Below are 15,714 nucleotides of genomic sequence, written 5' to 3'. Positions count from 1 at the left end.
AATTCTCACAATGTATAGAATATTTCGGAGCTTGTTTTGATAGCAAACAAAGGATTTTTAAAAGCTCCAGGATTGGGTATAGGCCCTAGTAGGGGAAGAAGGTACCTGAGGCTTTGGACTATATGTAGGTGCTAGGTTCCATGGCAGTGACTCTTGATCTTGTTCTCTGGACTCGTTCTTATATGCAGCTCCTACAGTCATTCCTCCTAAGTTGTTGGTTCTGTAGCACCAAATTTGCCTCAGTAGCCTAGTGGTTAGTGCAGTGGACTTTGATCCTGGGGAACTGAGTTCGATTCCCATTGCAGCTCCTTGTGACTCTGGGCAAGTCACTTAACCCTCCATTGCCCCAGGTACAAAATAAGTACCTGAATATATGTAAACCGCTTTGAATGTAGTTGCAAAAACCTCAGAAAGGCGGTATATCAAGTCCCAATTTATTTATTTATTTGTTACATTTGTATCCCACATTTTCCCACCTTTTTGCAGGCTCAGTGTGGCTTACATAATACCATTGCCAGTTCTGGTATGAACAAAATACATCCCTTCCCTTCCCCTTCACATGAACTGTAGAGGCCACAGCCAGTCTGAAATGGGGGTGGAATTGTTGGAACCTTGTGAGAGGGATGTTTTTGGAGGCTCCCCATTATGAATCTTGTCAGCAGGGGGCTCATTGTCTGAAATAAGTGGCTCAGAGCTGACATGACCACCAAAGCATCTTGATCAATCAATCGCTTAGAAACACGGGCTGTTTGAACAGCCTTCTGTGCCTTCCAGTCCTTGCTGCAGGGCAAGGCTGTAAGAGATTTTTTTTTTTTCCAAAATACTCCAGTGGCTTATGTCATTCACCAAGGAAGAATGAAATGTCGAGCAGTAGCGAAAGAGGCCTTCGTATTGTTTCAGTGGACTGAGAATCACTTTTAGGCAGTGTGGTCAGCGCACACTGTGAGATCTGAAAATTGAAAGCAGATATCTTGTGCAGATATGTACTGGATTCAGAAGAACGGGAACTGTCGAAGAGGGCCTTAACCACGATTGCAAACCAGTGGAGGACCCCAATGTTGGATATGATGGTTTCTAGTCAGAATGCCAAAGTTCTGCTGTTTCTCAGTCAGAGGAAGAAACACTGGATGGTGGGTTTGGAAGTTTTTCTGCAGAAGTGGCCTCATGCAGGCATTTTGTACAGTGCTGTAATGGGCGAGTATTGCAAAATGTGATGTTTCATCCAGGCTCAGTGATTCTGGTAGTACTGGATTGGCTCAGGTGTCTGGTAAACAGACTTGGTTCATTAATGGGTAGATAAGCTGAACCTCCCCCAGGAGACGGGTCTCCTAGTTTAAGGGCCGGTTCTCGTGGATGATCCATTTTGCTTCTGTTTTACAGCCTGGTTCTTAACAGGATGTGTTTAAAGTGTAACAATTATTCAGACAGGGAGATTACAACTCTTTTGCAGACAAGGAAATAGTCTACCTTGTTAGCCTATGCTAGAGTCTAGAGAGCTTTGAGGCATGTTGTACAGAGAGGCAGTTTCCCCATTTTAGCCTTCAGCTGCCCATATATTTTCTGTTTTTGAAAGGGGGATTGGTTGGTTCCAGCATGGAAAATGAGTAGGCAGACCAAATTTTTCCTTACTTATTTTGACCGGTGTTCTACATATGGATAACAGAATAAGCAATTCCACATTCACCTCTCTGTAGATGTTAATCACCTGTTTTGCTATTTATTCTGTTGGCAGCCTGGCTCTGTGTCTACTGCACTTGTACAAAACCCTCTAGACTATTCTATCTAGTAAACTGATACTCTTCCAAATTTGATGCCACATGGTGATATCACCTGCATGTGAAGCTATTAGTTCTGTTGTCCATGGAGAACATCAGTTACAGGTAAGCAACTGTTCAAAAACACTATCCTGGAAGCCCAGGCCAAATATATTCCACATATTAAAAAAGGAGGACGGAAGACCAAACGACAGCCAGCGTGGTTAAAAAGTGAGGTGAAGGAAGCTATTAGAGCTAAAAGAAAATCCTTCAGAAAATGGAAGACGGAACCGACTGAAAATAATAAGAAACAGCATAAGGAATGTCAAGTCAAATGCAAAGCGTTGATAAGGAAGGCTAAGAGGGACTTCAAAAAAAAGATTGCGTTTGAGGCAAAAACACATAGTGAAATTTTTTGTAGGTATATTAAAAGCAGGAAGCCAGTGAAAGAATCGGTTGGACCGATAGATGTCCGAGGAGTAAAAGGGGCGATCAGGGAAGACAAAGCTGTAGCGGAGAGATTAAATGAATTCTTTGCTTCGGTCTTCACCGAGGAAGATTTGGGTGGGATACCAGTGCCAGAAATGGTATTCGAAGCTGATGAGTCGGAGAAACTTAATGAATTCTCTGTAAACCTGGAGGATGTAATGGGGCAGTCCTACAAACTGAAGAGTAGCAAATCTCCTGGACCAGATGGTATTCATCCCAGAGTATTGATAGAACTGAAAAATGAGCTTGCAGAGCTATTGTTAGTAATATGTAATTTATCCTTAAAATCGAGCGTGGTACCGGAAGATTGGAGGGTGGCCAATGTAACGCTGATTTGTAAAAAAGGTTCCAGAGGAGTTCCGGGAAATTATAGACCGGTGAGTCTGACGTCGGTGCTGGGCAAAATGGTAGAGACTGTTATTTAAGGACAAAATTACAGAGCATATTCAAAAGCATGGATTAATGAGACAAAGTCAACATGGATTTAGTGAAGGACAATCTTGCCTCACCAATCTACTACATTTCTTTGAAGGGGTGGAGGAGTGGCCTAGTGGTTAGGGTGGTGGACTTTGGTCCTGGGGAACTGAGGAACTGAGTTTGATTCCCGGCACAGGCAGCTCCTTGTGACTGTGGGCAAGTCACTTAACCCTCCATTGCCCGCTGCATTGAGCCTGCCATGAGTGGGAAAGCGCGGGGTACAAATGTAACAAAAAAAAAAAAATTAAAAATAATGTGGATAAAGGTGAGCCGGTTGATATTGTGTATCTGGATTTTCAGAAGGCGTTTGACAAAGTACCGCATGAAAGACTCCAGAGGAAATTGGAGTGTCATGGGATAGGAGGTAGTGTTCTATTGTGGATAAAAACTGGTTAAAAGATAGAAAACAGAGAGTAGGGTTAAATGGTCAGTATTCTCAATGGAGAAGGGTAGTTAGTGGGGTTCCCCAAGGGTCTGTGCTGGGAACGCTTTTTAACATATTTATAAATGACCTAGAGATGGGAGTAATTAGTGAGGTAATTAAATTTGCTGATGACACAAAGTTATTCAAAGTCATTAAATCGCGGGAGGATTGTGAAAAATTACAAGAGAACCTTACGAGACTGGGAGACTGGGCATCTAAATGGCAGATGACGTTTAATGTGAGCAAGTGCAAAGTTGAAACCTTCTGCTCAGTGTGCTGCTGCAGCTAAGAAAGCAAATAGAATGTTAGGTATTATTAGGAAAGGAATGGAAAACAAAAATGAGGATGTTATAATGCCTTTGTATTGCTCCATGGTGCGACCGCACCTCGAATATTGTGTTCAATTCTGGTCACCGCATCCCAAAAAAGATATAGTGGAATTAGAAAAGGTACAGAGAAGGCCGACAAAAATGATAAAGGGGATGGGATGACTTCCTTATGAGGAAAGGCTAAAGCGGCTAGGGCTCTTCAGCTTGGAGAAAAGGCAGCTGAGGGGAAATATGATAGAGGTCTATAAAATAATGAGTGGAGTTGAACAGGTACATAAGTAATGCCACACTGGGAAAAGACCAAGGGTCCATCGAGCCCAGCATCCTGTCCACGACAGCAGCCAATCCAGGCCAAGGGCACCTGGCGAGCTTCCCAAACGTACAAACATTCTATATATGTTGTTCCTGGAGTTGTGGATTTTTCCCAAGTCCATTTAGTAGTGGTTTATAAACTTGTCCTTTAGGAAACCATCTAACCCCTTTTTAAACTCTGCTAAGCTAACCACCTTCACCATGTTCTCCAGCAACGAATTCCAGAGTTTAATTACACGTTGTCACGTCTGTGGCCGTGACCACCCTCATTCTTACCCTGTTTCGGGGAGTCAGTGGCTGTGCTGGCTTCTGCTTGTTTCTGTGTCTGTCTCTGTCTTAGTTTCTCTCTGGCTCTGTGTGCTGATTGCCCTACTGAACCTCACCTGTGTGGGCTATGCCTCTTCCAAGATGGCTGCCGACTCCTCTATGCCAGTATCCAAGATGGCTCCCGCTGTTCCTTCCTGTGGGCTGACTTCTCTGTGTGTCAAGCCTCTGTTTGGAGGCAAGGAGATTGCTGCAGCTGTGCCTCTGGTGTTGAAAGGCTTTATTAATCACTTAGAGCCTGCAGCCCTTGCCTTTGCATTTCGTCTAAGGGCCCTGGTATGTAGAGTGCTCTGTACACTGCTACATTGTTTGCTCTGTGTATGTTTCTGGTGTTTGACTTGTTAGCTTGGGCACAGCTTTGTTTGTTAGCTTGTGTACAGCTTTACTAGTTCTCCTGAGTTTGCTCTGTGTATGACTTGTTAGCTTGGGCACAGCTTTGCTTTGTCAGCCTGTGTACAGCTTTCCTGTGTTTGCTTAGAGTATGTTTCTTGTGTATGACTGGTTTGCTTGGGCATAGCTTTCCTATTAGCTTGTGTACAGTTTACTAGTCTTCTTGTGTTTAGCCTGCTGGTTTTCCGTGTGTGTTTCTTTTGCTTCTGGAGCTTCAGCCCTTGTTCAGTCTGTGGCCAGTACTCCTTGATACTGAAGCTCCAGCCTTAGTCTTGTTCCTTGACCTGACCATTGCTTTAAACCTGCCTAGTGCCGGAACCCGGACATTCCTTGCCTGTCTGCCTTGCTTTCGCCTAGGTGCCTGGGGGCACTCCTGGATCCTCATTCCTGCTGTTCCTGCTTGCAAGTTCCAGTTCCGGTTTTTCCTGTAAGTCCTGCCAGCTGCCCGAACCTGAGGGCTCAACCCTTGGGGAAAGGTGGTTAAGCGTAGGTGAAGCCTAGGTCCAGTGTGTTCCGGTCCCGTGGGTTCCGCTCCAGTGTGTTCCAGTCCAGCGGGTTTCACTCCTGTATGTTCCAGTCCAGTGGGGCCACTCCAGTGTGTTCCAGTCCAGCGGGCTCCACTCCAGTGCGCACCCGTCCGGTGCGTTCCAGTTCCACGTATTCCTGTGTAGAACTCCAGTCCGGGGTTCCGGTCCAGTCTTGTCTTGTCTCTACCTTGAAGGTGATCTTGCCTGCCACTGCCGCTCCACGGTAGTGGCCCAAGGACTCACGTAACCAGTGCTCCCGGGGAAGAAGCCTGACAGTATGCCAAGGTCCTCGAGCACGCGACACGCGTTGGGTGAAGAAACATTTTCTCCAATTTGTTTTAAATTTACTACACTGTAGTTTCATCGCATGCCCCCTAGTCCTAGTATTTTTTGGAAAGCGTGAACAGACGCTTCACATCCACCTGTTCCACTACACTCATTATTTTATATACCTCTATCATGTCTCCCCTCAGCCGTCTCTTCTCCAAGCTGAAAGTAAATTTACAACGAATCGGAGAAAAATTTTCTTCACACAACGTGTAATTAAACTCTGGAACTCGTTGTCAGAGAATGTGGTAAAGGCGGTTAGCTTAGCGGAGTTTAAAAAAGGTTTGGATGTCTTCCTAAAGGAAAAGTCCATAGACCATTATTAAATGGACTTGGGGAAAATCCACTATTTCTGGGATAAGCAGCATAAAATGTTTTGTTCTTTTTTGGGATCTTGCCAGGTATTTGTGACCTGGATTAGTCACTGTTGGAAACAGGATGCTGGGCTTGATTGGCCTTTGGTCTTTCCCAGTATGGCAATACTTATGTGCTTTCTCAGCTCCTACCTATAGATGTGTACAGTGGACAGACAAAGAGTGTAACATTTTTTTTAAATAGATGAATTCTCTGTACTCACTGCAGTGAGTTGATGGCAAAGGTAGGATTGTGGTTTGCAGGTTAGCTCTTGTATAATTATGGTACAGCCAGAGACCCCCCCACCGGAATGGTGGCGGGCCCAGTCATAGAGCTCAGGCCATTACAGACCTTGGCTGAGTCAGAAATCTGATGGCTGACATAACTGGGAGCTTACTGGAAAAGTATGGCCTAGTTTGTAGCCCGGATTGAGGCCTAAATAAACTAAATTAGGAAAAGTTAGGTCAATAGATATGGAAACAAAATGGAGGATTTCAGCACAAAATGGAAGCCGTATCTGTTACAAAGTGGAATTTTCTGTAATGTAAGTTAGAAAAACAAGTTGAGAAATGAGACTTTCCTGTGAGCAGGATTGTGGTCAGCCATGGTGTGAGAGAGGAAAGGTGTAGCTGGATGCGGGGTCTTGCTTAAGATTTGTGGTCAAGCGAGCTAAAGACAAAACCATGTTAGCAAGATAGAAGCTACTCATTAGCATGAGCCAATCAGTGACAACCATGACATTAGCATAGATCCAATCAGGTATATCTGCTGTCATATTATCCATATCCTGAGGGCACCTATAAAAATCAGGGTATTTCCTGGTTTAAGTTAGAGAGAAAAGGGTTGCCACTCTCTCTCTCCAAGGGAAACCAATGTGTCCAGCAGAATTGACAAATTACTAATTGCTTTCCCTTGTAAAACCTCTAATTGGTAAAAGAAATTATAAAAGATTAGGAATTAACACCTATTTGCAGCTGGATTATTATATTCCTATAATTAATTGATTGTACGTGCCTGTTGTCAATCACTGATTTGACTTGTATCTTGGTAAATAAACTCCTCATCCCAAATGATGATTTGTGGGCTTCACTTAATGATGAAAGGCTGTAAGTATAAATGCTTTTGCTGTATCAGGCTGTTTTTCACTGCATTGTATAACCTGTGACATAAATCCAGTTTGTCATAAGGCTGGTATCTTTTCCTTAGACCTAACATCTCTCTTAGTGGCAATTCCTTTTAGAACTTCACAACTCCTTGATTACCCCAGTACTAGTGCTATTTAGAGATGGAGTCAGATTTAAGGTCACTCCAGCCTTCTTGGGGGGCTCGGGACCCCTCAATTCACCCCTCTTGTTAAATAGGAAGAGCTGGTGGCCATGGCGGAATTTGAACCTAGGTCTGTCCACTCTTTTATTTTCACTCTATTTCTGTGTTTTCTCAGGCCAAGCCAGAGTCCCTGGACATGGATTCAGAGAGAGTACATGCACTGCTGACTCGCTGGCGACAGAAAGTGTTTGCACTTATGCTGCAGTTGAAGTCACAGGAGATCCAGCACTGTGATGATGTGAGCCAGATTCGCAAGAAGGTAAAACAGACCCCTTCCCCTCCACCATCTACATCGATGTAGGTTCTGTACAGAGCTGACCAAATACTTTTGTAGTCTACGGACTTTGCACTTTCTGTGCATGCAGGCCAAATCCACGGGGGAAAATACGTGCAGCCTCCTTCCATTCCGGAATTGTTCCTTAAGGCTAAATCAGGGGTTCTCAACCCAGTCTGAGACACACCTTCCAGTCATGTTTTCAGGATATCCACAATGAATGTGCACAAGATAGATTTGCATGCAGTACTTCCATTGTATATAAATATCTCATGCCTATTTATTGTGGGTATCCTGAAAACCTGACTGGATAGATGTGTCCCCAGGATTGGATTGAGAACCATTGTGCTATGAAATTGCACTGTGAGTTTGCATGCACATTTTAACCATGTGATTTAAAAAAAAAAAAAAGATCAATATTTTAAAATGAAAAAAAATTAATTCCCAGTCTCCACCCTATGAGACAATTCACTTTGATGACTTTGATTTTTCTTTGCTGGCCAAGGGTGTGAGAGGGAAGTTTCCCCTAAGACCAAATCCCGCTAGTGCCACACTTCTAGCAGGTACAGGTTCACTCCTAAAGCAGAATCTGCCATTACCTTCCCTCCCTTCCAAGCAGGCCTGAACACACGAGCTCTATGCTCAACTCCGAACCTTCTGTGCCAGTGGTGTCCTGAGGGCTCCCCAGCCTGTCAAGGTTTCAGGATATCCACAATGAATATCTATGAGAAATATTTGCATGCACTCCTCCTTTACATAGAAATCTCTCTTATGAATATTAATTGTGGATATCTTGAAAACGTGAGTGGCTGGGGAGCCCTCAGGACAGGTTTGAGATCCACTGGCACAGAAGGTTTGGAGTTGAGCGTAGAGGTCGTGTGTTCAGGCCTGCTTGGAAGGGAGGGAAGGTAATGGCAGATTCTGCTTTAGGAGTGAACCTGTACCTGCTAGAAGTGTGGCACTTGCGGGATTTGGTCTTGGGGGAAATTTCCCTCTCACACCCTCGGCCGGCAAAGAAAAATCAAAGTCAACAAAGTGAGTTGTCTCATAGGGTGGAGCCTGGGCATTTAATTTTTAAAATCTTCATTTTAATTTTTTCCCGTTTGCACAAAATTGTAGTATAACAAGAACATTTGACTCCCAAACAAGTTCCAGAACCACAATCAAATAGGTTCCCTTTACCCCATTCGAGCCTGGGAATTTAACAGAGGGAGAAAATGGGGATGCTGAGAGACGTGCCAGGTGAAGTATGCAGGTGAGATTGGCACATGTCAGTGGTAATATTGCCTTTGCTTGTATTAGGTCTTAGATCTGGAGGAGGAACTGGAAGCTGGGAACCAGAGACAGGCAGTGCTTTTGCACAGCCTCCAGGATCGCACAGCTGAATTGGATATGGAAAGGGTCAGCCATAAGGTAAGACCACGGAGGATGCAATAGACCAGGACGTCATTTGCCTTGCACAGAATTGAAATTCTAGCATCTTCTATCCAAGGATTTAATTTTCTGAAAAACCTGGAAGGAAAAAGAAGAAAAAGCTGGGAATAAAGCTCTGTAGGTTTTTAACCCAGACGGGTAAGTTGTAGAAGCAGAACAAAAGTACACGCAGCAATTTCTGCACATGTTTAACCCCCTCCCCCTCTAGAAATCACAAGAGAATAAAAATATAGGGAAAACCCTGCAGCAATTTGTGCAAGTGAACTGACATATTTTACCTAAACCTTTATCCTCTAGCATTTCTGTGCTTTCATTGCTAAGAAATCCACAGCCAGATGGTGGTAGCAGCGGGATTGGAATTTGGGTCGACCGTGCAGCCCTCTCGCCCACAGGGAGCATCAACATCTGGTCCTATATAACTCTCTATCTCAGTTAAGTTGTTCATCTCCTCTCTACCTCTTCAGGGAGCAAAGGACGAGCTCTTTCATGCACGAGAGGTTGTGATGCGCCTCCAGCAGCAACTAGATAAAGCTGAAGAGATGGTGCATCAGCTAAACAATGCTGTAAAGAGGTAAGAAGTTAGTGAGGAGGGGGAAGAGATCATAAGCTGTCACACTCTTACCGTTCTCTAGATGGGGAAGGAAAATAGTAGATCTGTGAATGATACTTCGGACTCTGCCACTGCAGGCCTGAGAGAATCCAGTGTTCCACAGATGGGGTCTTTCTGTAGCATGAACTCACATAGGGATTGATTTATTCAAGTTTATATACCATTGGAGGTCTCCCAGGTAAAAGTAATAGTTTTGTTTTGGTTTTTTTCCCCTAGAGGAGGTGGATTTTCATTTGTGGTTTGATATTTAAGCTTCACGTGGAGGGAGAGCTATAAGAGTCCAGGCTGCTCTGCCCCAAAATTAGTTAGAAAAGATAGCGCTATTAGATGTACGCAGCGCTGTACACTTGAACTTGAAGAGACAGCCTCTGCTTGATAGATGTTACAATCTAATTAGGACAGACAAACAGGATAAATAAGAGATAAGGACAAAGGGTAGCAACATTCCATGCAGAATCCCAAAGAGTAGCAAGATTCCGGAATCCCAAAGACTACTACTACTACTTATCATTTCTATAGCACTATAGAGCACTGTACACTGAACATGAAGAGACAGTCCCTGCTCGACAGAGCTTACAATCTAATTAGGACAAACAAGAGATAAGGGAATATTAAAGTGAGGATGATAAATTACCGCACGGTTAACACGGGAGACCCACTGACTTAGTGGTAAGGTGTGTAGGCGCCTACTCGGCCTCCCGGTGGAGATGGCGGAGTAGAGGACTTTGGATGTGCGGCAAAATAAAAATCAGCACGCGTCCATTTTGGGTTTTTTATTATGCCGCACATCCATTTTTGGCAAAACAAAAAAAGCCTTTTTTTTGCAAGCACGCTGAAAAACGGACCTGCGCACGTCCGATACACGCGTCTACACCAGTGCAGGCCATTTTTCAGCGTACCTTAGTAAAAGGGCCCCTAAGAGTGATATTCAGTACTTAATTGGCTACGGTGAACTGCTTAAAGATAGTACTGACTTATGCGGTTACTTTGGTCAATTAAGTGCTGAATATTGGCACTTAATCAGCCAAGTGCTGACTCTACCCCTGGAACGCCCCCAAACTAGCCGGTTTCACATCAGGCACTAACTGGACATTTTTTAAGACACTGTCCATTTACTTGCCACTCAATATGACCAGTTAACCCCGATCAAGCAATTCAACCATCCAGGAGCCTCTCCTGGCCAGTTAAATCACTTTGAATATTGATCCCTACATTCCTAGTTTTTTTCCTAATACCAAGAGACTAGTTTCCATTCTTAAATTGGTGGTTCAATAATTCTGATCCAATAATCCTAAAAGCCTTAGATTACCATCCAACTGACCTTATATTATCTAAGCCCAGAACTTCCAACAAATTCCCCTATGCTCACTGCAAAAATCCATTAGGCACATAAGATTTAAGTTTAGGTATCTACATTTATGATAAAAAAAATCAAAGTTAATAACCTAAATATAGCTTGTTCCTTTAGGGAGCCAATGTAGTTATTCATCAAGGGCCCAATACTCTTTCAATCATTTCCCCCATAACTTTATTTATTTATTTATTTGTTACATTTATATCCCACATTTTCCCACCTATTTGTAGGCTCAATGTGGCTTACATAGTACCGGAGAGGTGTTACAGACTCCGGTGTAAACAAATACAAAGTGGTGCTGTGGTAAGATAAAGTTCATGTGGCACAGCCACACTAGGGAATTGTACAACAGAAGAGTTGTGTTATAATAATCTTGCTGCTGCATTTTGGACTATCTGTATCTTTTTATAATATGTTGCTGATAGACCCACATATAACATGTTAGAATAATCTTAAAAGCTTATCAAAAAGTGTAAGCCATTGTCAGAAAAGTCTTGGTATCAATTAGTCTATGAGGGAGACAGGACTGATGGTGTTAGAAGAACAATGCATATATGTAAATGTGTTTGGATGTTTGTCGGTTTGTCTGTGCATGTTTCTGTCTGCATTCAGAACTATATCCACATGCCTGTCTTCTCAGTTTCCATCAGGTCGTTCTGGGGCAGGAGTCTGCAACGAAGGCAGCTGCTTCACGCCTGCAGGCGCTGGGCCAGAGAATCACCTTCGCTTCAAAAAGAATCGACACGATTCAAGGTCACAGAAAAGGAGAGGAGGATCTTGACTTCTCTGCACAAAAACATAAAGGAGTGGGGGGGGGAAGGGGGCTTTTATTTCTAAGAGGATGGTGAAGTTATCATCTCTGTAGTGTGTACATGCTTTCTGGAGTTAATTTTATAAACGTTTTTCTGCAGGTAAACCCTGTTCTACCTGTGGAAAGGGGCTTTTATAAATTATCCCTACAGTTACATATATATAAAGTAGGTGTGGAGAATGTTAGTGTAATGCAAAGCAAGTGTAGGCGTGTTTGGGAGAGGAGTTTGAGCAGAATGTGAGCAAAATCATGATTTGCATGCATATTATAAAATACATGTGTAAATTTACATCGTTTTCCCAGCAGGTGTAATGAAAGTAAGATTAGAATGGAGAAAGGGGTGTGGTATCTGAATACTTTTATTTCTCAAGAGCCCTGGCCGGAAAGTATATTTCATTTCAGTGTTTTTGCCTTGTGCTAGGTCTGGTGGCACGGAAGTCGGTACTAGCCAGGTTGCAGCTGGAGGAGAGAGCCAAAAAAAATGTGACTGCACCAGAAGGTGATAGGTTAGTAACAATCAGTTCTAGGTTGTTTGCTGATGGGGGACATAATCCCATCAGAGCTGTGTAGCATCCTTTAAATGCTTTTTTTTTTTACAGCTAATACTGTATGTGTATTCCATTACTCCAAAAAAAGATTTGAAAAAATAAAATAGCTGAGCTGCTTATCACTTCACAGTAATCTACACTCACCGCATGAAGTTTATCCCGTTGGACCTGCCCCATTCTGCTCTGATAAGGAGTGGAGGAGTAGGCTAATGGCTAGTGCAGTGGCCTGAGAACCAGGTTCCATTCCCACTGCAGCTCCTTGTGACTCTGGGCAAGTCACTTAACCCTCCATTGCTCAAGATACAAAATAAGTACCTGTATATGAGAAGTAAACCGCTTTGCTTATAACCACAGAAAGGCAGTATATCAAATACCATCCCTATCCCCACCTCTTTGTAACAAAGTTTCTCCGAAGACAAGCAGGCTGCTTGTTCTCACGACTGGGTTGACGTCCACGGCAGCCCCCACCAACCGGAAGAAAACCTTGCGGGCGGTCCCGCACGCAGGGCACGTCCACCGCGCATGCGCGGCCGTCTTCCCGCCCGTGTGCGACCGTTCCCGCTCAGTTTTTTTTTATTCCGCGCTGGAGAGAGACGTGTGATCGTCTCTCTCTCTGTCAGCCCCGGAAACCGGATCACGGCCTAGCCGCGGTTTTTTCTTTCTCTGCGTACGCGTTCACGTATTCTCGTCGCTCTTAGCCACAAGGGCGCTTCGTTGCGGCCTTGTGGCCGCGCGGTCGTTTTCTTTTTCGGGTGTGCCTTTTCACCGCCACCATCGACGACTTTGACTTCGCCGACGCAATTTTTCCGTCGATGTCCTCGAAGGTCCCTAGCGGATTCAAGAAGTGTGGTCCGTGCGGCCGGCAGATCTTGCAAACCGATACCCACGCTTGGTGCCTCCAGTGCCTCGAGCCGGAGCATAATACCAAGACGTGCACCTTGTGTCTTGGCTTAAGGAAGCGGACACAGGTGGCGAGGCAAGTTCTTCGGGACCGTCTTTTCGGAACTTGCGCCGGCCCTTCGACGGCATCGGTGTCGATGGCCAGATCTTCAATACCGATGTCGACAAAATCGGCGCTGACTCTGGCACCGACCCCAGGAGCACAGGTACCGTTGGCCCGCCAGCCTGCCGGTGACGGCGGAGGTGAGCGGCCGCGCGGGCAGTCGGCCCCGGCCACTCCCTCGAGGCCGGGGGGGGGGGGGGGGGGTTTCTACCTCCTCTTTGTCTCTGCCGCCGAGCGCCGATGACGGGCATCGAAAGAAAACCAAAAAGCACCGTCATCGGTTGCCCACGACGCACGGGACTGCCAGCTCCGGCACCTCGAGGGAGGACTCGACGCCCAGGAAACGGCAGTGCCGAGAGGAGTGTTCCCCCTCGGTCGAAGAGGTGTCGCTGCGTCAGTCCGCGGGTGCTTTGGTACCATCTCCTGGACCCGAGCAGCTTCCGGCACCGACACCCACACCGGCCCCCCTGCCTTTCCCGACAGCGGGCCTGGACGAGTGCCTCCGAGCCATCCTTCTGGGGATTCTGGAAGGGCTGATGCGCCAGTCTCTGCCGGCACCGGGGGTGCTTGCGCCCCCGGTGCCGTTGATGGAGGCGCCAGTGTGCTCTAGCCCGATGCCGAGGCCTCCGACGCCGCTTGCGGCACCGGTGTTGACCGCCACGCAGGTGGAGTCCCCGTCGACGTCGATGGAGGGAGCTTCGTCCCCGCCGGCGCGAGAGTCCACCGCTTCACGCCATCACCGAGGACGTGGTTCCTCGCAGTCGAGACGGGCCCGGTTGAGGTCTGAGCTGCAAGAGCTCATGTCCGACACCGAGGAAGAGGCCTTGTGAGGGGAGGAGGAGGATCCCAGATATTTCTCCTCAGAGGAGTCTGTGGGCCTTTCCTCCGACCCCACTCCTTCACCGGAGAGGAAGCTCTCGCCCCCTGAGAGCCTCTCATTTGCCTCCTTCGTCAGGGACATGTCTATTTGCATTCCCTTCCCCGTGGTCACCGTGGATGAGCCAAGGGCTGAGATGCTCGAAGTCCTCGACTATCCATCACCACCTAGAGAGTCTTCCACGGTGCTGTTGCACAATGTCCTCAAAGAGACACTGCTTCGGAACTGGCTGAAGCCATTATCTAACTCCACCATCCCCAAGAAAGCGGAGTCCCAATACAGGATCCACTCTGACCCAGAGTTGATGCGTCCTCAATTGCCTCATGACTCGGCGGTCGTGGACTCTGCTCTCAAGAGAGCTCGGAGTTCGAGGGATACCGCCTCGGCGCCCCCGGGGTGGGAGTCTCGCACTCTGGATTCGTTTGGGAGGAAGGCCTACCAATCTTTCATGCTCGTGACCCGCATCCAGTCATACCAGCTCTACACGAGCATTCACGTGCGGAACAATGTGAGGCAACTGGCGGACCTGGTCGACAAGCTCCCTCCGGAGCAGTCCAGGTCTTTTCAGGAGGTGGTCAGGCAGCTGAAGGCGTGCAGAAAGTTCCTGTCCAGGGGTATCTATGACACCTGTGATGTGGCATCTCGAGCTGCGGCCCAAGGTATAGTGATGCGCAGACTCTCCTGGCTGCGTGCCTCTGACCTGGACAACCACACCCAGCAGCGACTGGTGGATGTCCCTTGCCGGGGGGATAACATTTTTGGCGAGAAGGTCGAGCAGTTAGTGGACCAACTACACCAGCAGGAAACCGCTCTCGACAAGCTCTCCCACCGGGCGCCTTCAGCATCCACCTCTGCAGGTGGATGTATTTCCGAGGCCCAGCAGGCTGCTCCCTACGCCTACAGCAAGCGTAGGTACACCCAGCCGGCCTGAAGGCCTCCTCAGGCACAGGGACAGCCCCAGTGCGCCCGTTCCCGTCAACAGCGTGCGCCTAAGCAGCCCCCTGCACCTCCACAGCAAAAGCCGAGGACGGGCTTTTGACTGGATCCATGGGAACATAGCCGCCATCAAAGTGTCCGTACCGGACGACCTGCCAGTCGGAGGGAGGAGGATAAGTTTTTCACCAAAGGTGGCCTCTGATAACCTCCGACCAGTGAGTTCTCCAAATAGTGCGGTGCGGATACACCCTGAATTTGGCCTCCACTCCACCAAATTGCCCACCGGGAGCCCAATCCTTCAGCTCCCATCACAGGCAGGTACTTGCAGAGGAACTCTCCGCCCTTCTCAGCACCAATGCGGTCGAGCCCGTGCCACCCGGGCAGGAAGGGAGGGATTCTATTCCAGGTACTTCCTTGTGGAAAAGAAAACAGGGGGGATGCGCCCCATCCTAGACCTGAGAGGCCTGAACAAATACCTGGTCAAAGAGAAGTTCAGGATGCTTTCCTTGGGCACCCTTCTACCAATGATTCAGAAAGACGATTGGCTATGTTCCCTGGATTTAAAGGACGCTTACACTCACATCCCGATACTGCCAGCTCACAGACAGTATCTCCGATTCCGTCTGGGGACACGGCATTTTCAGTATTGTGTGCTGCCCTTTGGGCTCGCCTCTGCACCACGGGTGTTCACGAAGTGTCTCGTGGTGGTTGCGCCGTATCTACGCAAGCTGGGAGTGCACGTGTTCCCGTACCTCGACGATTGGCTGGTCAAGAGCACCTCAGAGGCAGGAGCTCTTCGGTCCATGCAGCGCACTATCCACCTTCTGGAGCTGC

General features: G+C 46.9%; 1 protein-coding gene across 4 annotated transcripts in view; it reads left to right on the top strand.

Moving 5' to 3' along the window:
* Positions 1–15,714, top strand: part of CCHCR1 (coiled-coil alpha-helical rod protein 1) — a 52,532-nt gene that overhangs the window by 12,967 nt on the left and 23,851 nt on the right. For all 4 annotated transcript variants that reach the window (XR_003941522.1, XM_030197414.1, XM_030197413.1 and 1 more), the window contains exons 8-12: positions 7,149–7,292; positions 8,610–8,720; positions 9,206–9,312; positions 11,346–11,458; positions 11,938–12,022. Coding sequence is in view for 3 of the 4 variants with exons in the window: in XM_030197414.1 (XP_030053274.1) it covers positions 7,149–7,292; positions 8,610–8,720; positions 9,206–9,312; positions 11,346–11,458; positions 11,938–12,022 (560 nt within the window). In the remaining variant the exon portion in view is untranslated. The remainder of the gene's footprint in view (positions 1–7,148; positions 7,293–8,609; positions 8,721–9,205; positions 9,313–11,345; positions 11,459–11,937; positions 12,023–15,714) is intronic.

The sequence above is a fragment of the Microcaecilia unicolor genome, chromosome 3 (assembly GCF_901765095.1).
Source record: "Microcaecilia unicolor chromosome 3, aMicUni1.1, whole genome shotgun sequence".
NCBI classification, from domain to species: domain Eukaryota; kingdom Metazoa; phylum Chordata; class Amphibia; order Gymnophiona; family Siphonopidae; genus Microcaecilia; species Microcaecilia unicolor.
The sequence above is the reverse complement of the archived record's forward strand: the minus strand, read 5'-3'. Positions and strand labels throughout refer to the sequence as shown.